Source organism: Pelobates fuscus, chromosome 11 (assembly GCF_036172605.1).
Source record: "Pelobates fuscus isolate aPelFus1 chromosome 11, aPelFus1.pri, whole genome shotgun sequence".
Taxonomy (NCBI): Eukaryota; Metazoa; Chordata; class Amphibia; order Anura; family Pelobatidae; genus Pelobates; species Pelobates fuscus.
Genome location: NC_086327.1, coordinates 139345681 through 139372023, shown reverse-complemented (window position 1 = coordinate 139372023; position 26343 = coordinate 139345681). Strand labels below are relative to the sequence as shown.

The following is a 26343-nucleotide window of genomic DNA, read 5'->3' as shown; positions in this document are numbered from 1 at the left end:
ATTTTTCTAGCCGTAAAAAATATTTAATGCCCTTTGCACGTTGAATGGAAGGATAACGCGAGGGGACTTCAGATACTATAACCACTTCAATGATATGACCCGGTTACAGGGCCTACAGTATCCTTTTAAGTTATTGTTCAGATTTTTGTCTTAATAATTCGTAAAAATAAATAACCCATGTTTTGTTTACCGTTATTTTTAGACATTAGAAGTACTGCAGAGCACAGCATTCTGCCTTAACATGCCATTTTGTCACAACCCGCTAATTATTCACTCACCCATCACGAGCTTCCTCCCCATGTTTTATACACTATTTATGGGGTACTGATTTCTGGATTCAATTCACTGCTCACTAAATTGTGTAACAATGACTTCATTATTAAAGAGCTTTAGTACTCTTTAGCCGTTCAACATCTTCCCCTGGATGCAGAATCGTCTCGATTCGAGACACACAGCCTCTAATGGACTAGAAGGCTTTGTTCCATAACCGTGTGATATTACATTTTGTGGTTACTTATCCATTTCAGAAAAATCAATACTGTAAGTGTACGTGTTTCCTTATGGATGCATGCTACAATTTGCCTGACAGCCTCATTCTGAATGACGTTGGGTTTGATTTCTTCTAACGGACAAAATGTCTCATTATTTTTCTAACAATCTCCTGAGGTCAAACATATATTATGGTCATGGTGCAAAATTGCTGGGGTAGCAACAATTTTGAGTAGCGTGTACAGCAGACTGGACACTAGATGGCGCTGTAGGAGGTGTATATATAGTTCCAAATTAAGTACAGTTTTCCTTATTTTGCTGTTCAGTATTGTCTGATTCTGACTCGGAGGTAGTTTGCTGTTCAGTATTGTCTGATTCTGACTCGGAGGTAGTTTGCTGTTTTTATCTAATTCCTGTCCAGTAGCGTTATTGGCCTGCATTAATTTGAATCAAACTTAAATTGTTCAAGCAAGAAAAACTGACACGCGACACTTATGGTTCAATGTGAGCTCTTACCTTCTTTCGTGACAGTAAGAGAGATGCGGATCTCATTTTCAACCAAGTGATTGTGCGCTTCAAAGTGGAGAATCCGGGTCACGTTACAGGTGTAAATTCCTGAATCATTCATGGTCACGTTGATTATGGTGATGGAGACATCTTGGAGATCTCTGCTCCCATTCCAAACCAGACGTCCTTCCATGGAACTTTTTTGTTCCTTGGGCTGTCCCGCACTGTACTCGTATATCTGGGTCTCGATGACACAAAAAAAAAAAAAAATGAAATAATAACCTAGCTGTTACAATGTGTTGACCAGAGCTTCTACTAATAATCTTGGCCACATGGGTGTCCATAACAGAGAGGGGCAAATGCCCCTGTCTATCCAGATTATGGCTACCCTCATTGAATGAATTATAGTATGAATTGCATTTTATTTCCCCAATTCTGAAATACCTGGGTACAGATCTGACAGATTTAACTCGAGATAGGCCTGTCCAACCTGTGGCCCCCCCAGATATCGCTGAACTACAACTCCCATGATTCTTTTAATGAAACAGATAGCCAGGGAATCATGGGAGCTGTAGTTCAGCAACATCTGGGGGGCCGCAAGTTGGACAGCCTTGGGTTAGAAGATTCATCAGTTCTACAAGCGATGAACATCATATGAAAAATGCTGCCCGCTTCAATGTAGAAGTTATATGAAGTAATCAACTTATTCAATGAAGTGGAATCCTGAAATCCTACCAAAATGATCTAATTGATGATTTTCCTATTGTAGTAGTGGAATGCTACATACTACAGGGAAATACCTTTCACAGGACAATAGCAGAAGGAAATGGTAAGTGCTTAGAAAAACATGGTGGATTAGTTGTACTCCACTTGAACAAATTTGACATGAGGCATAGCTTCTGCTGTTGAGATTTGTCAATCCCCCAGGAGTCAGTAGTGGCGGCTGTGGGAAAAAGACAGTGTCTCGCTTATCGCTAGACAATATCTATGGAGACTCCCATGGCCTCATAGCATCCCTAATAGATATTTGTGTATGTGTGAGAATCCAGTACTGACATGGGCTCCAGGTGGATGAAGCAATACGAAAACAAGAAAGAGGATGGCGCTTCCTGTGAGGGACAATATCAGGTAGGTAAATCTCACCTGCACTGCACCCCAGCCTACAACAAGTGGCAATGTCATCATTGAGGGTCTTGGTAAAATGTACAAAGACCCCAGAAGGTGTCAGAGCAACTTTAAGGCAAGACACTAGTGTTAAACAAAGGAACTAAATGAAAAGCCAGAGGAACTTGGCATTGCAGATTTACTAATGCATTTATTTTTTTGCACTAAAAGCTGTTTTACTTCTTAAAAGATTAAATGAAATGGATATTCACCATCTACCAGGGGTATCCAGGTAGGATATGCAGTGTCACCCCTGAGCTCAATTTAACTGGGAGAAAAGGTAAATTGCAAGGAGGGGCACATGCCCGCTCTATGCCAATGCTGGTATTACAGGCTTCCGTGAGATGGAAATTCACAAGGATTTAATTACTAAACCAAAGGTCTTTGTTCCATTATTTGAAGTTCAGTGATCAATTCCTGGCTTCGTTTACAAAATTTTGTTGGACTCACAAACTGTGATTTGTTGGGAATTGTATGTCTCAACCTGAAAGTCAGGCTGTAAAAGGAGTTCTGGTATTCTTCCTCCAAATTGTAAAATGTCAAAGACATTAGACTGTACAATTAGGATAACTTATATAAAAATCCTTATAATAGTGTGTATCCACTAATCCAAGAATGAGAAACAATCTAAAATCGAAATTAAAAGTTAAGGCCAGAAAACATTTTTCAGAATTCGAGTATATTACATTTTCCAGCTGACTCAAATTGCTATAAAACATTTTACATGAGATTTGAAGAAAAAAATCACGGTGACAGAAACTAAACTGCAAAGTTCTGCATCAGAGAAGGATTATCTGTTAAGCGACCTGGAGCCCACGGGTTAGACAGAACCATGAATTTATTTGGCCCCATTAAACATCCCTAAGTGAAGAATGAAGTGTAGCCCAAACAGGCAGCTCTGTGGGATCTTAATATTTTTCTGTTCAGGATTATAAAGTAGTAAATAGAAAGGGAGGGGAACAGCGCTACAGTACTGATCACAAGGGGGGGATAGAGCTGCACACCTGAAAGGAAGGGTAACCCTCAAACCCTTCAAAGAATGGAGAGAACAAAAGACAACAAATACAGGGTGCGCTAAATAAAATAAAGGGAGATGAAAAAGTCTTTATAGGTACAATGTGGACCTTGAGTGAGTGTTCTTAGGTTCTTTCTTTGGGATCTCAGTAGATCGAATATGGAATACAAAAGCAGAGAGGGGAGACCAATAGTGCAAAACCGTAATGCGGAAAGGATCACGAACAACACAGACGTGGAGAAGTGCCAACTTACAATTTAAAGAGCTACGCCCAGCTCTAGGTAAAACAGCATACAGTGGTATTTAGTACTCCCCACATGTAGGATATTGCTGGACAATTGGAGGTGTCTTCACAAGATTCTTTACACCATCCCAGACAGACGTCAGCATATAAAATATATAAAAGATGGAAAAACCCAATGGTGCAATAACTTTGGTAATACTGCAACAACAGACAACACTGAGGTCCTAAGAGTGCCAACTTACAATTTAAAGAGCTATGACCAGCTCTGAGTAAAACAGCATACAGTGGTATTTTAACTCCCCACGTGTAGGATATTCCTCTAATGATGCTTGCCGTGCCGGTCTTATGAAAATAAAATCACAAGAGAGGGCCCATAGTGTTTTCCATATATAAAATGACAGTGGAATAAAAATGAAACGTACTTACAGTGTTCAGAGCAGCCACACTGCTCTATGAACCAAGCGTGGGTGGAATAATCCCCACCAGGGATTTCTTTTAAAGTACTGGATCTTGTTTAAAAAAAAAAATCAGCCAGGATAAAACAGCAACATATAAAGTAAATGTACTAACCAAAGATAAGTGGTAGTCACAAAATACTTTAATTAAAAACAAAGTAAAAATACACAAAAATACATTTTGTGACTACCACTTATCTTTGGTTAGTACATTTACTTTATATGTTGCTGTTTTATCCTGGCTGATTTTTTTTTTTTTAAACAAGATCCAGTACTTTAAAAGAAATCCCTGGTGGGGATTATTCCACCCACGCTTGGTTCATAGAGCAGTGTGGCTGCTCTGAACACTGTAAGTACGTTTCTTTTTTATTCCACTGTCATTTTATATATGGAAAACACTATGGGCCCTCTCTTGTGATTTTATTTTCATAAGACCGGCACGGCAAGCATCATTAGAGGAATATCCTACACGTGGGGAGTTAAAATACCACTGTATGCTGTTTTGCTCAGAGCTGGTCATAGCTCTTTAAATTGTAAGTTGGCACTCTTAGGACCTCAGTGTTGTCTGTTGTTGCAGTATTACCAAAGTTATTGCACCATTAGGTTTTTCCATCTTTCATGTATTTTATATGCTGACGTCTGTCTGGGATGGTGTAAAGAATCTTGTGAAGACACCTCCAATTGTCCAGCAATATCCTACATGTGGGGAGTACTAAATACCACTGTATGCTGTTTTACCTAGAGCTGGGCTTAGCTCTTTAAATTGTAAGTTGGCACTTCTCCACGTCTGTGTTGTTCGTGATCCTTTCCGCATTACGGTTTTGCACTATTGGTCTCCCCTCTCTGCTTTTGTATTCCATATTCGACTACTGAGATCCCAAAGAAAGAACCTAAGAACACTCACTCAAGGTCCACATTGTACCTATAAAGACTTTTTCATCTCCCGTTATTTTATTTAGCGCACCCTGTATTTGTTGTCTTTTGTTCTCAGGATTATAAAGTGTTTGAGATTTAAAAACAAAAAACAAAACAAAAAACAGCTATTTTTGTTCAAATTGCAATTCAGTTTAAAAAAAAAAAAAAGTTTAGTGAAAAACCCCAGCAAAAAATTGTCGAACGTCATATTTACAAAACATGCAACTTTGGCCTAAATTTGTCATCTCATCGTCTAATGCAGTGTTTCCCAACCCAGTCCTCAAGGCACACCTACCAGTCCAGGATTTAAGGATTACCCAGTTTTGTCTAAGGTGTTTTTTCTTTTTTTTTCTAAAAACACCTTAGACAAAACTGGGTAATCCTTAAATCCTGGACTGGTAGGTGTGCCTTGAGGACTGGGTTGGGAAACACTGGTCTAATGTTAACTAGAGAAATGGCTTTTCTCTAATTACGTCACAATAGAAAATGGTCAATATTGCACAATACATACAAGGGATTCGTCCCCGCCAAAAGGTGGCTTGTAAAACCACTTTACTGTGGTGATGGCGTAAACCTCTTCCCTCTTCATGCAGGAAATGCACGCCAGCGTCATGTTTCGTCCCTGCACAGCTTCTGTCCCTGAAGGAACTTCTACACAAACAGGCATGCATAGTCCGACTGCAGAGCATTTCAGCGGAAGGAGCAGAACATTGCACCAAGTCACATAACACACGATGCAAGCAGGACGTTTAAAATCAAGGTGGGGGCAAACGATGACCACACAAATAAAGATTATAAAATAAAAAAAAAAACTCGCACAAGCACAAAGAAAACACAATAAACAAACACACATTATAAGACAAATAAATCAGACAATGATAAGTCACATCAATAACATATACAATAAACACAGAGGGGACAACAGAGGATCGAGGAACAAGGAACACAAACAAAAATACAGAAAGAAGGAAACAAAGAAGAGGAAACAAACTTGTTAGTTAATTTGTTTTCTCATGAAAAAATATATACACACAAAAAATATACAATTCATGTAAATATTTTTGTATTGCTAATATTTCACGTCTCCATCTATCATCGATAGTTTTAAGTAGCTGAACACAGGTGGCCTGGGCATCTACAGGAAGAAGGAACCAACAGGTCCCGGGAGGTTTGCAAGGTCTGTGCCTCATCGTCTGCCCAGCACGTTCTTTACTTCTGGGGAGGGGAGGCTACTAGAGGACACCTCAGAGATCTGTGACATGTCAGGCACAGATCTGTGATCTCTTACAGGATTATCAAGGATTTACTGTCAAAAGTGTCGCCCAGTGGCTCTACTATTACCACATTGTCATACTGATACATCTTTGTAACATTTTTCATTCATCGAAATAGTATTCCATTTAATCTTAGCGACCTGGGCACAGTGGTGTATTTTGGATCTGTGCTGCCCTAGGCATGACGGAACTTGGGCACCCCTAATTTAAAATGACCCCACCCCTTCCTGTCAAAGCCACGCCTCTTCCTCTTAAGACTAACACACACTTTGACTGACAGACACACACTCACACACAGGCACAGACTCTCATATACACTGATATACACACACACACTAACTGGTTTGACACAATCTGACAGACACACTGACTGACAGACACGCCCACACTCACTGACATACACACACATTTACTCACAGACGCACACTGACATACCCACACACACACACACACACACACACACACACACATCCACTGACATACACACACATTTACTCACAGACACACACTGACATACCCACACACTCACTCACAGACACACACACACTGACAGACATACCCACATTCACTGACACACACACATGCTCTCTCACAGACACACACTCACAGACATACACACATTCACTGACAGACACACTCACTCATTCACAAACATGCTCACTCACAGACACACTGACAGACATATACACACATACACACACACAGACTGAAAGACAGACACACACTGACACACACACTCTGACAAACAGACACACACACACATTTCCCCACACACTTTTACAAATTATTGTTATTTTTTTTAATTTAAATCCTCCCAGACTCCCTAATTTTGGGATAGCTGGGTGGATTTTTTTTTACCTGGGGTCCAGTGGGGTGGCTGGTGGGCAGGCGGGTGGGCGTGCAAAGCAGGAAGTGAGCAGGTAAGCTCTCCCTGCTTACCTGCTCAGCTCCCTCGCGCACCACAGAGTAATCATGGGCGCCGGAATATGACATTACTCCAGCTCCTGGGATTACTCTCTGGTGCATGAGGGAGCTGAGCAGGTAAGCAGGGAGAGCTCAGCTCCCTCACTTCCTGCTTTGTGCACCTGCCCGCATCACAGACCAGAGCTCCCTCGACAGTGGTGTATCCTGGTTTTGTGCTGCCCTTACCTTTAGGAATGCTGGGGGGGGGTTCTCCCTCTCCCTGGGGCTGCCGGTCGGGCTGATGGGCTGGCTGCTGGCTGCTGGGCTGGCTGCTGGGCGGGCGGGCGGCGAGGGAGGACTTTCCCCTGAGCTCTGCTCAGCTCAGCTCCCTGGCGTGCCGCCCGCAGAGTGAGGCTGGGAGCCGGAATATGACGTCATATTCTGGCTCCCAGCATCACTCTGTGGGCGGCGCGCCAGGGAGCTGAGCAGAGAGCTCAGAGGAAAGTGCTCCCTCTTCAGCGCCACCCGCCTGCCCGCCCGCCCAGCAGCCAGCCCAGTATGTCAGTTAGTCACAAGGCTAACAAGACATTTGCCCTGAGCATTTGGGGGGCGGCTTTTTTTGCCGCCCCCTGGAAAATGCCGCCCAAGGCTAAAACGTCCCTGTCCCTCGATGCCCGCCCCAGGGGGGCCCTAAGCTGGCCAGTTGGCCCCCTTAAAACAAGGTTAACAAGCCATTTGCCTAAACATTTAGTGGCGGTGCTTTTTGACGCCCTCTGGAAAGTGCTGCCCCATCAAATGCCTTGTTAGCCTCATGGTAAATACAGCCCTGCCTGGGCACAATGCACAAGAGGAGACTGTTATATAAGGAAGTTAGAGCTCAGAATATTGATATAGCTTCTGTACACGAGACTCATTTAAAAAAAAAAATTTTTTTATTGTGAATGTTAAATACAACACATACGTCAGGCATAGTTTCAGGACAGATACAGAGTCAAGAGTGTACATGAAGCATTCACATCCACTTTTCAGCATTTAACAATACAACATAAATAAAATATGGTTTGTCAAGTATAACACGGCTATGGGTAATTTCCAGACAGGATAGTTGTATCAAAGTTTAGTAGGATCTCAACAAAAAACATGGTTCCATCATTGGCAAAAAATGAGAAATATTAAAGAGATGGATACCTTGAACAGAGAATTTAAAGTGCCAGCCATTGTATTTAGAAGGAGTTCATTCGAAATATCATGACTAGGTACGGTGCCGTCCGAAGGCTGAGTTACATTTCCTTGTGTTGGCAAATGCGTTGGGCATTTAGTATTGAGGTGCAGCCCATAGACGGTGGACAGACCCAGCTTAGCTATGTTACAACATCAATGTGGGTTTAACCTGAGACTTGGAATAAAGACTTTGATGGCTCGATGGATTCATTGTATATGTTGTCTGGTCAGTTGGTCATTATCTCACGTAATTAGTGGCATAGACAAAGTCTATATCGCTGGGCATTACTTTGTATTAAGAGCTATTTCTAGAGGGGTGGCACAGGCCTTTCTCTGTTCTTTTCTTTTCTATACTTTAGATTTTGGTTGCACGAGACTTATTTTAAATCATCCAGTATCCCAAAAGTAACTTTTAGGAAGCAAGAAAGTTAGATGAATTCATATCCTAATAAATATGAATAATTTTTAGAATACGGTAAATGAGAGAGTGACTGGTACCTTCTAAACAACATCTGGTACTCAGTTTGATGTTACAGAACTCACCGAATTCTCAGTCTCTGTGTGAGTTTTAATATCAGACTCTCAGCCTTCACCATCATAACTGTCTCTCTCTCTCTCTCTCTCTCTCTCTCTCTCTCTCTCTCTCTCAGAACACCTATGTCTTTCTTCCAGTATATATTAACCAGGTTCCACTCTCCCGACCACAGGTCTCTCATGCCTGTATCTTTCTCTGTCTCGTCTCCCTTTATGTCTGTCTCTCCGTGTCTCTCCTCTCCCTTTATGTCTGTCTCTCCGTGTCTCTCCTCTCTCTTTATGTCTGTCTCTCTGTGTCTCTCCTCTCCCTTTATGTCTGTCTCTCCATGTCTCTCCTCTCCCTTCATGTCTGTCTCTCCATGTCTCTCTGCTCCCTTTATGCCTGTCTCTCCATGTTTCTCCTCTCCCTTTACGTCTGTCTCTCGTGTCTCTCCTCTCCCATTATGTCTGTCTCTCCATGTTTCTCCTCTCCCTTTACGTCTGTCTCTCGTGACTCTCCTCTCCCATTATGTCTGTCTCTCCATGTCTCTCCTTTCCCTTTATGTCTGTCTCTCCGTGTCTCTCCTCTCTCATTATGTCTATCTCTCCGTCTCTCTCCTTTTCCTTTATGTCTGTCTCTCCGTGTCTCTCCTCTCCCTTTATGTCTGTCTCTCCGTGTCTCTCCGCTCCCTTTATGTCTGTCTCTCCTTGTATCTCCTCTTTCTTTATGTCTGTCTCTCCGTGTCTCTCCTCTCCCTTTATGTCTGTCTCTCCGTGTCTCTCCTCTCCCTTTATGTCTGTCTCTCCGTGTCTCTCCTCTCCCTTTATGTCTGTCTCTCCTTGTATCTCCTCTTTCTTTATGTCTGTGTCTCCGCGTCTCTCCTCTCCCTTTATGTCTGTCTCTCCGTGTCTCCCCTCCCCCTTTATGTCTGTCTCTCCACTCCCTTTTTGTCTGTCTCTCCGTGTCTCCCTTCTCCCTTTATGTCTGTCTCTCCATGTTTCTCCTTTCCCTTTATGTCTGTCTCTCCATGTTTCTCCTTTCCCTTTATGTCTGTCTCTCCGTGTCTCTCCTCTCCCTTTATGTCTGTCTCTCCATGTTTCTCCTTTCCCTTTATGTCTGTCTCTCCGTGTCTCTCCTTTCCCTTTATGTCTGTCTCTCCATGTTTCTCCTTTCCCTTTATGTCTGTCTCTCCGTGTCTCTCCTCTCCCTTTATGTCTGTCTCTCCATGTTTCTCCTTTCCCTTTATGTCTGTCTCTTCGTGTCTCCCCTCTCCCTTTATGTTTGTCTCTCCGCGTCTCCCCTCTCCCTTTATGTCTGTCTCTCCTCTCCCTTTATGGCTGACTCTCCGCGTCTCCCCTCTCCCTTTCTGTCTGTCTCTTCGTGTCTCCCCTCTCCCTTTATGTTTGTCTCTCCGCGTCTCCCCTCTCCCTTTATGTCTGTCTCTCCTCTCCCTTTATGGCTGACTCTCCGTGTCTCCCCTCTCCCTTTATGTCTGTCTCTTCGTGTCTCCCCTCTCCCTTTATGTTTGTCTCTCCGCGTCTCCCCTCTCCCTTTATGTCTGTCTCCCCTCTCCCTTTATGGCTGACTCTCCGTGTCTCCCCTCTCCCTTTCTGTCTGTCTCTTCGTGTCTCTCCTCTTCCTTTATGTTTGTCTCTCCGCGTCTCTCCTCACAAATGACAGTTTAATAAATAAAGAATTGGTCTATATTTAATTGTAGAGTGGTACATTTTTGAATGTATATGTGTGGAACTGTGAATAAAGAAAGAGTATAAAAAAACATTTTATGATTAGAAATTGTACTATAATAAATTATAATACTCTTTCTAGTACAAATTCCCTCTCAGCATCCACCCACCATCTGTTTTTGGAACGGCTAATATGAAACTGCTTCTTTTTTACAACTTTCTGCAGAACGGATCTCCCATAATCGGAACAATCCGTACGGATCTCCCATAATCGGAACAATCTGTACGGATCTCCCATAATCGGAACAATCTGTACGGATCTCCCATAATCGGAACAATCTGTACAGATCTCCCATAATCGGAACAATCCGTACAGATCTCCCGTAATCGGAACATTCCGTACAGATCTCCCGTAATCGGAACAATCCATACAGATCTCCCGTAATCGGAACAATCCGTACGGATCTCCCATAATCGGAACAATCTGTACGGACCTCCCATAATCGGAACAATCCGTACAGATCTCCCGTAATCGGAACAATCCGTACAGATCTCCCATAATCGGAACAATCCGTACAGATCTCCCGTAATCGGAACAATCCGTACAGATCTCCCATAATCGGAACAATCCGTACAGATCTCCCGTAATCGGAACAATCCGTACAGATCTCCCGTAATCGGAACAATCCGTACAGATCTCCCGTAATCGGAACAATCCGTACAGATCTCCCGTAATCGGAACAATCCGTACGGATCTCCCGTAATCGGAACAATCCGTACAGATCTCCCGTAATCGGAACAATCCGTACAGATCTACCGTAATCGGAACAATCCGTACAGATCTCCCGTAATCGGAACAATCCGTACGGATCTCCCGTAATCAGAACAATCTGTACAGATCTCCCGTAATCGGAACAATCCGTACAGATCTCCCGTAATCGGAACAATCCGTACAGATCTCCCGTAATCGGAACAATCCGTACAGATCTCCCGTAATCGGAACAATCCGTACGGATCTCCCGTAATCGGAACAATCCGTACAGATCTCCCGTAATCGGAACAATCCGTACAGATCTACCGTAATCGGAACAATCCGTACAGATCTCCCGTAATCGGAACAATCCGTACGGATCTCCCGTAATCGGAACAATCTGTACAGATCTCCCGTAATCGGAACAATCCGTACAGATCTCCCGTAATCGGAACAATCCGTACAGATCTCCCGTAATCGGAACAATCCGTACAGATCTCCCGTAATGATAAATCTATCAATGCATTGTCCATTGAGGATTAGCAGAACCTTTTCAGGTTGTTTGACAGATTGTACAGTCCTACTGCCATAAACGAGAAGAGCTTTAGACGTCGGACACCAGAATGTTATGAGAGATTTGAAACCTCCCAGGAATCTTTGAGCTGATACATGTAACTGCTCTTGTCAGTGTTCAGATGGGAGACGAGGGACTGCAATCCCACCGTGTTTATAGGTTGCTGAGCAACAGCAGAGGGGACACTAGAAAAGCACAGCGTGTAACGTTAGCTGGGGGAAGGGCGGATTCTGGCAGTATGTTTATTACAGTAAATTATACTGGAAAGTCTTTTTTCATTACTGTGAACAGAAGTATTATTTAAAGAGATTTCGGTATACATAGTGACTGGGCCTTACTACGACCTACTGAGTTTCCACTTCCTCTCATTCTAAATGTGTTGTACATTCTATTCTATAAACCCTGGCTAGTGATAAATGAGCTGGAAGCAATATAACTGTAACGGCACCCCCAGGCATAAAAGGGTCAAACCGCCGTTTAGTAGATCTTCCCCTAAATACAGGAATATGTTTTAAAATATATAAAGTCACTTTTATTACACCAAACACAGACATGTTACATATCCCCAGATAGCTCAGGTCTGGGTGCACATTATTAGGTGAATGGCACCCAGACCACACGAATACAGTTTAATCGCCATGGAGCCAAAGTCTTTAATCACACGAATAGGCTCCATGGCATAGCTATCTGGGTTACCACAGTTCACATAGAAATACCGAAGGTATGGCTGTTCAGCTACATCCTCACGAATGGGAACCAGGAGACGGACGGCTCAGCAGTGTTCGTGCAGATAAGTGTCCATTTATAGTACCATAGTTTGGGTGCCGAACACTGTTTTTAAAGGGCCCAATCTCCCAGGGCCATAGTCCAAAGGCAGCAGGCGGGCAACCAGGCTCCTCCAATGCAATGTGGCGAGATTGGTCTCGTCACATCTCTCCCCCTTTCCAAAAAGACTAACAGGGTACCTGACCTCCTACCGGTCAGTGCCCTTGTTAGTCCAGCAGCCCACCCACAAAGCAGAAAAAACAGTACAGCCCACCCACAATAAATGGTTACTACACCTGGGTAGAGGAGAATCTTGTCCATGTCCAGGTGCCTCACCACGGCTGTGTGGGGGACTGGTAGGCTGCCTTGGTGGGTTGCTGCGTGGGCAGAGACCAGCGGTACTCTGTCCGGGTGCCAGTACTACCATCGGAGTAGTCTGGTTGGAGCCTGGTTGCTGGAGACTGACTGTCTCCCCCTTGGATACACAGCTCTGTCGTGGGGGGGTAGGTCCGACCATCCCTACCCCCTGTGTGGTAAGTGCAGAGACCACGGTCCCATCTGCACCGGTGGGGGCTTACAGTCTCCCCCTGGTACATTAAGCTGCCGCTGGGGAGAGGGGGTAACAAGCTCCTCTCCCGATAAAACACTCTGCCCATTAATGATCCGCCGCTGGGGAGAGGTGGTAACAATCTCCTCTCCCGTACATACTTCCAGTCTTTGCGGAGGGAGACCGACTGTCTCTCCTCCCAATACAGAGTTCTGCTGCTGGGGAAAAGAGACTGGGCTCTCTATTCCCTGTGGGATACTCTGCCGCTGGGGACTGGAGACTGGGCTCCCAATTCCCAACAAATAACACTGCCGCTGGAGAATGGAGACTGGGCTCCCAATTCCCGGCACATCACACTGCCGCTGGGGAATGGAGACTGGGCTCCCAATTCCCAAAAAATCACGCTGCCGCTGGGGAGGGAGGACACTGCTCTCCTCTCCCTGTACTTCACACTGCCTTCCTGGCATATCACTCTGCTGCTGGGGGGCAGGAACAACTACCTCTGCCCCCTGTAACTCAGCCTGCCGCTGGGGAGGGAGGACGCTGCTCTCCTCTCCCTGCACTTCACACTTCCTTCCTGTCATATCACTCTGCTGCTGGGGGGCAGGAACAACTACCTCTGCCCCCTGTAACTCAGCCTGCCGCTGGGGAATGGAGACTGGGCTCCCAATTCCCTGCAATTCACACTGCCGCTGGGGAGAGGAGACTGAACTCTCTCTGTCCCGTAACTGTAATTTCCGGTGGAGGTCCACCCAATGTGGCAGCTGACCGTCACCCTCTGCCCGGTATAGCAGAGTCTTGAACACTAGACCCCTCACGAACTTCACGTATTTCTCAGCTGGATTAGGTCCGTAGAAGTTCAGCCGCAACCACATCATACGGTCAAATTCCTCTACAGAGTATCTGTACTCCACTGCTGGTTCCATTCTGTTGCCTCTTAGGGTCGCTGTACTGGGACATGCGTTGCCCTTAACTTGTAAATCCAAAGCAATGGTGTCTCCTGTAGCTGTCCTTCTGGCTGTAGGAACGATCCCGCCTCTTGCCACCAATTGTAACGGCACCCCCAGGCATAAAAGGGTCAAACCGCCGTTTAGTGGATCTTCCCCTTCCAGATATACAGGCACAGCTACTGCAGAACACCAAACTTCCGAACTGGATTCAAAATAGCACTCCAAACTGGAACCTCACGAATAGCTGCTAGCAGACGAACAGGAAAAGCATACATCAGCTTACACTCCTAGCAATCAGTCTCCAACAGCATACAGTGAATCCCCCCAAGAATGAGACAAGGCTCCGTGTTGAGGGTCAAGCAGTGGTCTCAGGTGCTGGCACACCCAGCCTGGTTTTTATTACAAGTGTACACATACAGGCCACACCCAGGGGGAGGCATAAAATAACCAATAGTATCACGGGTGCAACCCACACATCCCCTCCCCTTAGTGTGACACATAATCCCATTATACATACAGTAAAAATACAGTTTCCACACATACTCTGTAACTTTAAAACCATACATCACATTCACATAAAAATACATATCCACAATCAATCCATTCAGGGGAACAACATATTAAAAAAATGGCATGAATCAGACCAGGGGTTCAAAAGTTAGTAAAAGTATATTTTGTTCCCCCTGGCTGGCAGTAAAACATCCCCACAATGCATCCTGGTTTCCTCCCTTCTGCCCTGGAGATAATTGGAGAAGTAATCCAATTATCTCCCAGGTCAAAGACAAAACTCCATTACACATGTGGGGACCTAAATACAGGAATATGTTTTAAAATATATAAAGTCACTTTTATTACACCAAACACAGACATGTTACATATCCCCAGATAGCTCAGGTCTGGGTGCACATTATTAGGTGAATGGCACCCAGACCACACGAATACAGTTTAATCGCCATGAAGCCAAAGTCTTTAATCACACGAATAGGCTCCATGGCATAGCTATCTGGGTTACCACAGTTCACATAGAAATACCGAAGGTATGGCTGTTCAGCTACATCCTCACGAATGGGAACCAGGAGACGGACGGCTCAGCAGTGTTCGTGCAGATAAGTGTCCATTTATAGTACCATAGTTTAGGTGCCAAACACTGTTTTTAAAGGGCCCAATCTCCCAGGGCCATAGTCCAAAGGCAGCAGGCGGGCAACCAGGCTCCTCCAATGCAATGTGGCGAGATTGGTCTCGTCACATCAACTATTTACAATTACATTATATTTCATAAAACAATACAATGTTCTGTATAATTGAGACAGATCACCCTGTGACTATGGCCCCTGTGTTAAGAATACTGTTTGTGAAGCAGCACTTCGAACTCTCGAACTCCTAAAGTGGTTCGAAGTGGTACTTTGAACACGTGACTGCGACCATCTTAAGCCGCGAGTACAATGAGCGGTGTTTGGTCGTTGAGTTCATGGAACTCAAATCAGACACTCAATGGTACGAACACCACTAACTATTTACCTTCCATGGATGTTCGGCTATTCGAACAGGAGTCAAATTTGGTAAGAACAAACCCCCGAAGGAGAAACACAGACTAAGTGTCATACGAACTCTCGAATCCCCGAAGTAGACCGACCGCACAGCCTTATTCTCTGGAACTGTTTTGGGCATGGGACCATGCGTGCGGTCGGTCAAAATGCGACTTCCATAAAATTCCTGAACCCCTGAACTGATCTGGGTGATTTTTGGATATGTTGGTTACCCAGATCAGGGCTATCAGGAGATGTAACAATTGTGGGGATTTTATGTGTTTTGGAGTACCTTTGGGGTTTTATAAAAATATGTGTTTTTTCTGCCTGGAGATACAGTATCTGACTCAATTATCTCCCAGGCAGAGGGGAGGGATTGTATGGTTGTTATGGGAGTGTCATGTGTTTAAACACTTTTATGATTTGTCTGTCACTTTGTGTTGTAGTCCCCAAAAAGGTCCATGTGGGTGTACCCCTTGCATGGGGATTGTCATATAAGACCAAGTGTTTACCCTCAACACAGAGCCTTGTCTCGTGCTTGTAGGGGAAAGCTATACCAGCTATAATCCCTGTTTTAGGCATTGGGGGTAGAACTGTAGGCACCATAACAACTTCAGTAAGATGACGCTGTTAAAGTACCTATGGTATCCTTTTCAGAGCGTATCCTACAGAGCAAAATAAATAATCAAAAACACACATTTTTATTACAGCAAAAACAGATATCATTCAGGGACAAAGTAACAAATTAAGGACAATCTCTAAGGAAGATGTCACCCAGCATTACCACGTTGACCCAGAATGGCAGTTGTTTTACCTAATAAATGTGTCACACTGTATTATATTAAGACAAATATTTATTCTTAATTATGATGGTTTAATTTTTTCTACCATTCAGCTTTATTTCATATTAATTTAGTAGGGTGATCCCAATATGTTGTGAAGTAGGGTTGGGGGGAGTCTGTTGGAGGAGTATTGAGCAGTTTATATGTGAAGGAGATGCAGTGTGGTTGAGGGCCCACTTGTGTGCATATATCCTCCCACTAGGTGAATGCGGGTAAGGCTCTTGTGTCCCAGAGGAAAATGAGGGCATTGTAACCCAGCAGTTCATACCAAAAGCCATTCAGGAGACCAGCAGGGGTTGGTGAAAAGAAGCAATGGAGGGATTAGGTGATGCTATGATACCTTCAACCTGGAGGTCATGAAGTCTCAATTAAAAGCTCTAAAGACTGGAAAAATTAAGGAGCACAGGCTGGAGAATGATGGATTGCCAGATATCGTGGGACAGGGAAAAGTGGTGAGAACATATCTGGGAGCCTGATAGGCCATACATGCAGAGTGGCAAGGATGGTATCTGGGAGCCTGATAGGCCATACATGCAGAGTGGCAGGGATGGTATCTGGGAGCCTGATAGGCCATACATGCAGAGTGGCAGGGATGGTATCTGGGAGCCTGATAGGCCATACATGCAGAGTGGCAGGGATGGTATCTGGGAGCCTGATAGGCCATACATACAGAGTGGTAGGGATGGTATCTGGGAGCCTGATAGGCCATACATACAGAGTGGTAGCCATGGTATCTGGGAGCCTGATAGGCCATACATGCAGAGTGGCAGGGATGGTATCTGGGAGCCTGATAGGCCATACATACAGAGTGGTAGGGATGGTATCTGGGAGCTTGATATGCCATACATACAGAGTGGTAGGGATGGTATCTGGGAGCCTGATAGGCCATACATGCAGAGTGGCAGGGATGGTATCTGGGAGCCTGATAGGCCATACATGCAGAGTGGTAGGGATGGTATCTGGGAGCCTGATAGGCCATACATACAGAGTGGTAGGGATGGTATCTGGGAGCCTGATAGGCCATACATGCAGAGTGGCAGGGATGGTATCTGGGAGCCTGATAGGCCATACATACAGAGTGGTAGGGATGGTATCTGGGAGCTTGATAGGCCATACATACAGAGTGGCAGGGATGGTATCTGGGAGCCTGATAGGCCATACATGCAGAGTGGCAGGGATGGTATCTGGGAGACTGATAGGCCATACATGCAGAGTGGTAGGGATGGTATCTGGGAGCTTGATAGGCCATACATACAGAGTGGCAGGGATGGTATCTGGGAGCCTGATAGGCCATACATACAGAGTGGCAGGGATGGTATCTGGGAGCCTGATAGGCCATACATGCAGAGTGGTAGGGATGGTATCTGGGAGCCTGATAGGCCATACATGCAGAGTGGCAGGGATGGTATCTGGGAGCCTGATAGGCCATACATGCAGAGTGGTAGGGATGGTATCTGGGAGCTTGATAGGCCATACATACAGAGTGGCAGGGATGGTATCTGGGAGCCTGATAGGCCATACATACAGAGTGGCAAGGATGGTATCTGGGAGCCTGATAGGCCATACATGCAGAGTGGTAGGGATGGTATCTGGGAGCCTGATAGGCCATACATACAGAGTGGTAGGGATGGTATCTGGGAGCCTGATAGGCCATACATACAAAGTGGTAGGGATGGTATCTGGGAGCCTGATAGGCCATACATGCAGAGTGGTAGGGATGGTATCTGGGAGCCTGATAGACCATACATGCAGAGTGGTAGGGATGGTATCTGGGAGCCTGATAGGCCATACATGCAGAGTGGTAGGGATGGTATCTGGGAGCCTGATAGGCCATACGTGCAGAGTGGTAGGGATGGTATCTGGGAGCCTGATAGGCCATACATACAGAGTGGTAGGGATGGTATCTGGGAGCCTGATAGGCCATACATACAGAGTGGTAGGGATGGTATCTGGGAGCCTGATAGGCCATACATGCAGAGTGGTAGGGATGGTATCTGGGAGCCTGATAGGCCATACATACAGAGTGGCAGGGATGGTATCTGGGAGCCTGATAGGCCATACATGCAGAGTGGCAGGGATGGTATCTGGGAGCCTGATAGGCCATACATGCAGAGTGGCAGGGATGGTATCTGGGAGCCTGATAGGCCATACATGCAGAGTGGTAGGGATGGTATCTGGGAGCCTGATAGGCCATACATACAGAGTGGTAGGGATGGTATCTGGGAGCCTGATAGGCCATACATACAGAGTGGTAGGGATGGTATCTGGGAGCCTGATAGGCCATACATGCAGAGTGGTAGGGATGGTATCTGGGAGCCTGATAGACCATACATGCAGAGTGGTAGGGATGGTATCTGGGAGCCTGATAGGCCATACATGCAGAGTGGTAGGGATGGTATCTGGGAGCCTGATAGGCCATACATGCAGAGTGGTAGGGATGGTATCTGGGAGCCTGATAGACCATACATGCAGAGTGGTAGGGATGGTATCTGGGAGCCTGATAGGCCATACATACAGAGTGGTAGGGATGGTATCTGGGAGCCTGATAGGCCATACATACAGAGTGGTAGGGATGGTATCTGGGAGCCTGATAGGCCATACATGCAGAGTGGTAGGGATGGTATCTGGGAGCCTGATAGACCATACATGCAGAGTGGTAGGGATGGTATCTGGGAGCCTGATAGGCCATACATGCAGAGTGGTAGGGATGGTATCTGGGAGCCTGATAGGCCATACATGCAGAGTGGTAGGGATGGTATCTGGGAGCCTGATAGGCCATACATGCAGAGTGGTAGGGATGGTATCTGGGAGCCTGATAGACCATACATGCAGAGTGGTAGGGATGGTATCTGGGAGCCTGATAGGCCATACATGCAGAGTGGTAGGGATGGTATCTGGGAGCCTGATAGGCCATACATGCAGAGTGGTAGGGATGGTATCTGGGAGCCTGATAGGCCATACATGCAGAGTGGCAGGGATGGTCAGATGGTTTAAGGATATTTAGAGAGGTAGCCAGAGGAGTGAGTACAAAGGGAGTGGGGCATTTCCAATTTCCAGCCAGGGTTTAGAGAAGCCCAAAGTGGACGACGTCACAGATGGTTTAAGCCTTAATGATTGAAGGTAAAAAAAAGCCATATTGATGGCTGTGGACAGTCACTAAATATCGATTTTATTCATAGGTCAAGTGTGACGTGACCATTAGAGGGAAAAACAGGAGGAGAAAAAGTCAATCCATATTTATATTTTGTATATTTAATAGATATAGATTATTTTACTGCTCCCCCTATTGGGTCGTTTTTCCTCACTGATCTGTGAATCAAATAACGGGAACATTTATAATATCAGGAATATGTACCAAAGGGAGAATTTAAAGTGAGTTTCAAATTGTAGGTTAAACTAACCGAAATCTCTCAGTAAACCATGCTTTGTGTTTAGATACTCCGGCCTATCATTTAGAATTCATTTTGATTATTACTTTGGTAAATAAACCTGTATTTACACACTTTGCACAACACTGACTTGCGCCTTTTTGCTCCATATATAGAGAATACCCCTTTCTGTCTCATTAGAGATGTCTTTGCCAGAGGCTCAAGGAAGCAGGCTGAAGGGTCAGTGTTGGGACCCGCTTGGGGGGGTCTGCCTTGACGTTGGCAGGCGGGCATCCCTCCAATGGCCATTGGAGCAACTAAATGACCTCCATTTGTCTAAATATACATAGGGATTAAAGAGAGAGCGCAGGTAACATTTTCTTTTCTTTGGTTTTTACTATATATTGGGGCTGATATGTGTTGTAGTCCTTGCTGCTTAAGCGCAGGACTTCTCTTTTTGTATTTGTACAACACTGACTTGCGCCTTTTTGCTCCATTTCGATTGGTCCAACTCGCTTTTTGCTACATGATTGCATGGAAGAAACCAGTCTGAATTAAAATGCCCTCTGAATGAATTCTTTACCAGCACTGTGTCTAGATATATCTGCTGCTATCTTTATAGAAAACCTTTTCTGTTTTTAAATCTAGGTGATTTTTGTGAACATTCTAAGCTGACCCTGGCTGGACTCAGCGTGTAACTGTAATATCGGTGATAACGCACACTGATACGGATACATGTCTCAGGACTCTGCATTTACCCCTGAAGGATTTCGGGAAGATATCATTAAATCACTTTGGCATAAGCCGTCTATGTAATTATCCTATTTATACTTTGCATTGCAGACATCACAAGCGTTGTTTTTTACAGGACTGTTCTCCAGGATTTATTTGTGAATAATAAAATGCTTTCTATGTGGATAGTGGGTCTTCTTTCTCACTTTGCACAAAGTGCAGATTACAGCATGAAATAAATATTTAAAACAATATTACTTTGGAGCAGGAACGCCCTAATCTCCACTAATCAATAGCAGCAAGACATGTCAGAGAGCCATGCCAGCCTATGGCAATGCAGCACATGTTAGGGGCCCCAGGAGCACACCAGCTACACCATGGGAAGCTGACAGGGGTCGCTGTGTAAGGCTTAGGGGCCCTTCACATGCTGCATTGCTACAGGCTGGCATGGCCCTCAGATGTTTACCACTGCAATGATTATGTCTATCAGAAACCTTTTTAAACTCCTACAGAAACCTTTGCAGGAAGGTTGTTCCATGTATCTACTACACTTTCTGTAACAAGGTTTTATGCTACGCCTAAGCTTCCTTTTAACTTTATACATATTACGTTGTAGTATGCTGTATCCCATTGTATTACATTGTATTACGTTGTAGTATGCTGTATCACATTGTATTATGTTGTATTACGTTGTAGTATGCTGTATCACATTGTATTACATTGTATTACGTTGTAGTATGCTGTATCACATTGTATTATGTTGTAGTATGCTGTATCCCATTGTATTACATTGTATTACGTTGTAGTATGCTGTATCACATTGTATTATGTTGTATTACGTTGTAGTATGCTGTATCACATTGTATTACATTGTATTACGTTGTAGTATGCTGTATCACATTGTATTATGTTGTAGTATGCTGTATCACATTGTATTACATTGTATTACGTTGTAGTATGCTGTATCACATTGTATTACGTTGTATTACATTGTAGTATGCTGTATCACATTGTATTACGTTGTAGTATGCTGTATCACATTGTATTACGTTGTATTACGTTGTAGTATGCTGTATCACATTGTATTACGTTGTATTACGTTGTAGTATGCTGTATCACATTGTATTACGTTGTATTACGTTGTAGTATGCTGTATCACATTGTATTACGTTGTAGTATGCTGTATCACATTGTATTACGTTGTATTACGTTGTAGTATGCTGTATCACATTGTATTATGTTGTATTACGTTGTAGTATGCTGTATCACATTGTATTATGTTGTAGTATGCTGTATCACATTGTATTACGTTGTAGTATGCTGTATCACATTGTATTACGTTGTATTACATTGTAGTATGCTGTATCACATTGTATTACGTTGTAGTATGCTGTATCACATTGTATTACGTTGTAGTATGCTGTATCACATTGTATTACGTTGTAGTATGCTGTATCACATTGTATTACGTTGTAGTATGCTGTATCACATTGTATTACGTTGTAGTATGCTGTATCACATTGTATTACGTTGTAGTATGCTGTATCACATTGTATTATGTTGTAGTATGCTGTATCACATTGTATTACATTGTATTACGTTGTAGTATGCTGTATCACATTGTATTACGTTGTAGTATGCTGTATCACATTGTATTATGTTGTATTTCAGTGTATTTTATTTACTTTATTTTAATCCTATGGGCCCTGTACTACAAAATGTTATGGTAAATGGACACTGTAGGCTCAGTTTATTGTATAATTCCAGCATCATTCATTATAGCTTATTGTATTATTACAGTTTATCTTATTAATAATACACTAAGCGGTAATAATACAATGAGCTGTAATAATACAATAAACTGCAGTTGTTATGGTGTTTGCAAATGCTCTGTATGTAGTTTGGGATGGTCACTGTATTTTTCATTTACTAATTGGAATTGATAGAATCCCATTTAACGTAAATATGTTCAATATTGGCAATTTAAAAAAAAAATATTTATCATATTTTAGCTCTTTTATATTTGACAATTATTCTACTTTCATTAAATCACAAAGCATTATAAACCTTTAAAGGGACTGTCTAATATAAAGGAAATATATGGTAATATTTTAGTCCCCTGTATATCAACCCATAGACCGGGCATCTCCTGGGCACCTAATGGAATTACACCCCATCCAGAAACCAGTGGGGTGAGAAAAAGAAGAGACCTCTTGCTGAACCGCTCTGTTTTTTTGGGGATCCCAAACTTCTTTTTTTTTTACTCTTATTTATTTTTTATTACGGAGGAACCAGTTGGCTGATCAGTGAGAGTCTAAATGACATAATCAGCTTGTAGAGCTAACTTTAGTGCCACAGGGGAGAGCATAGTATGAGCAGTTCTGTGTTGTGGTATTGGAAGGTTTATTGTTGTGTCGAAGCTCGTCTGTTGAGACTTTACACCTGGTCTCACTAGGCTCAGCATTTACAGCAGCAAAACTCCCCCCAACAAAACAGTTAGTGAAAATAAAGTGGTTTCTGTGGATTCGTATGGCGTGCCCGTACCCTGGCGGGATCCATTACTAAATGGCATTGCAGCAAAGGGTATGCGAAATAGTAACTAGCAGTTTTGGAATAACTTTTCTGCACGGCTAATAAAAACCTATTGGGGGTCTAGTAAATCGAGCTGTAAAAAGGTTATATATGAAGAGATGTTCTGGGACAAAGTTTCAAAACTGGACCAATCGGCATGGCGATATATGGACTGTGTTAATTGTATCACCGGTAGGACTTGGCTCGAGCATTGGTTTTATCCGCAATGCTCAAAGAGTTGGAAAAAAGCGTATGATCTCCCCATATAAATGAACTATAATTAATAGACTCGTGCATTCGGTTTCAGACAAACTGCAATTCTCATAGATGCCAAAATGACATATAACTGAGCAAGGGACTAGCGCAATGGATGAGCATGTTTGTTTATATCAGGATTCAAAGTGCCTTCCGTGACGCCAAAAATAGAGATTATTGATGCGAAATGTAATTGAAGGCGAAGTGACGGCCACTAAATGTGGATTTTTTTTTTCAGATTTATTTTTTAGATAAAGTAAGAAGTGACCAACATAGGGAAAAAAGGGGAGAAGTAAAATAAATTCTATATATAATAATATAAAAATATAGATTTATTACTGCGTGTCCATTTTTCCATCACTTGGTTACAATTTCTCACTTGATCCCTGAACAACATGGCGGGAAAATGCACCTATCAGTGTAATGTCCAATAATTTCCATTATTGTAATATTTATATCATGTATATATTTTGCAGTACACCGATTGGCCCATTTTCACATGCCTTTTTGTTTGTCCGGAATAGTTTTTCTGAATAATTTTCATGGACAATAATCAGGCGAGCTGAACCATTGAATAAATGGTGTCAGAGGCCCTAAACGAAATTTCAATTTTGGAACAAATGGCGTGGCCAAACCAATATTTTCTGCCATACACAAGTCTAATAATTCATACATAAATGTCATTTTAATATTGACCTCGGAAGGATTCTGTATACATTAAGGGGTTTAGTCAGTAATATCCCAAATGAAAACCAGCTGAGGTGGTAGAGGTTAACACAGTGAGGGAGTTTAAGCATGCGTGGGATAGACATAAGGCTATCCTAACTATAAGATAAGGCCAGGGACTAATGGAAGTATTTAGAAAATTGGGCAGACTAGATGGGCCGAATGGTTCTTATCTGCCGTCACATTCTATGTTTCTATGTCAAAATTCAGGTTAACATAGCTAAGCTGTGACTATAGCAGGATAATATCTCCAGATGGGATTCTACTATATGAATTTTAATTTACTACAGTTCGGAGTTAATAAACCCGCATACTCGTTCGGTCTATAATCATTGCGAATGGCATGACTATTCAGATTCATGGCATACCAATTAGAAATTAATTATATAAGGTGCATTTCTACCTAATCACGCACTTTACAGAAAATGGTTAAAATGTTAAGAAACTGCTTATTAGTAAAATTAAGTTTCACTCACTAACTGTAAGTCTCAGGAATGTATTTATTTAGCAAGCATTTAGAACCACAAGCCTCTTGCTAATTTCCCATGGTTTACTCTCTAGCTGAGCATACTGAGACTTGTAGTCCTCTGATCTGGAGTTTCAGAGTTTTCCCATTTCAGATTCTTAGCAATTAATCCAACTGCCCCTCCCTGGTATTAACATTAGCCCCCAGTATAATGGATGTCTGTGCATTCAATACTATTGATCTGTGCAGTGAGCTAGTGATATATGGAAATACCCCCCTGTATACTGAACGATGGTTTCACGAATCTTAGTAAATAGGGATTTCTTTACGATTTTATATTTACTATGCAGCTAATGAAATCAGATTCTACAGTAACCACAAGTATGAAAAATGAATGTTTAGGGATTTTCGACATTAAAAGGAATATAATATACAACCCTGTGCCAGCCTCTTGCCCATACACCCCCCCCCCCCCCACCCCCCTACTCCCTCCCAATCGTTCATGGGGTATTGGACACAAAATGTCACAATAGCAAAATGTAACCAATATAAAATAGACACCGATATAAGGCTCCAGTGCAGCTAAATAAAGAGACAATTAACCCTTTGAGTAGCCTGTAAATGCGCACATACCCATTAATAGGAGCATCCCTGGCTGGGTCCAGGATAGATTCCTTCTAGCTATCCCCATCTTCACCCTTTATGGAAGCCCACCAGGCTTGCAAGGGTGGGTGGTGTCCTTGTGGACCAGGTCTTGGAGGTAGATGTTGAGATGGATGGAGCTTTTTTTCTCCTACAGGTCCTGATCGGCCATCTTCTTAGGTGTAGACCATACAGGAGCTTCTGAGGTCAAGGAGGTCCCTCAGCACCTTGGAGAGCGCTGCTGGGAGAGGTCCTAGGGGTCCAGGGGCTGGACAAGCTCAGGGTATTGTCAGTATGGAGAGATGAGGCCAGGAGGGCTCTGTCTGGTTTGTGTCTGGATTTCCAGGCGTCCTAATAATGAATTTCCAGCCTCCCAGGAGATCCAGACAGCTCTGGATCATAACATTGCTCCACCATAGAAGATGCTCACTCCCATCTCATGCCGGACAGAAGCTGCTCATCCTGTGGTCGGCACTAATCTCATAAGCAGCCACCATCCATTCTGCTAATGGGAGAACAAAGGTAATTCTAGCTGGGCTGCAAATAGAGAAATGCATTAAAACAGCCAGAGAGCAATGGGAGCACTGGGCGATAGGTGGCGGCAGAGAGCAGCTTGGCTCAGACATGTTCAGAGTGGGGGCCCGGTGTGTTGTGGAGGGGGGCTGGGCATGATGCACAGCTTTAATTAATAATGAAGAGATTGTGTGGGAACTGCAAAGAAAAAATGAATTAACATGTATGGGGAAACAGGGACCAACATTACAGAGATTTGTATTCTCAGCTGTCTGAATTTTACTTTAAATTGTCAAAATATTCCACATACTTTTATTTTATGTGGATAAAATAATTTATTACCAGAATCATTTTCTCTGTCTGGCAATCTGTCTGTCTATCTATCTATCTATCTATCTATCTATCTATCTATCTATCTATCTACCTGCTTGTCTGTCTTTTTGTCTACCTACCTGTCTGTCTGCCCACCTGCCCGTCCATCTGTCTGTCTGTCTATCTGTCTGTCTGTCTGTCTAGCTATCTATCCGTCTGTCTGTCTGTCTGTCATCCGCCTGTCCATCCGTCTGTCTGTCTAGCTAGCTATCGGTTTGTCTGTCTGTCTATCAATCTGACACATCTAGACCACAGAGTGTACTTGGAAAACAATAGCAATATATATATAGTGATAGATTGCAAGCTCATGTAATGTAAAGGCGGATCCCTTATGTGATTCCTAGGCTAATGTATTTG

At 43.5% G+C, this 26343-nt stretch overlaps 1 protein-coding gene across 2 annotated transcripts in view; it reads right to left on the bottom strand.

Moving 5' to 3' along the window:
- Positions 1 to 25681, bottom strand: part of SCN3B (sodium voltage-gated channel beta subunit 3) — a 31393-nt gene extending 5712 nt beyond the window's left edge. Inside the window, exons 1-3 of one of the 2 annotated variants that reach the window (XM_063436783.1) lie at positions 25093 to 25681; positions 5301 to 5467; positions 1006 to 1240 (exon numbers count right to left, since the gene is read on the bottom strand). In XM_063436783.1, the coding sequence (XP_063292853.1) occupies positions 1006 to 1240; positions 5301 to 5467; positions 25093 to 25150 (460 nt within the window). In that variant the 5' untranslated portion in view covers positions 25151 to 25681. The remainder of the gene's footprint in view (positions 1 to 1005; positions 1241 to 5300; positions 5468 to 25092) is intronic. The other variant, XM_063436784.1, reaches the window with a different exon arrangement.
- Positions 25682 to 26343: the final 662 nt, after the last annotated feature.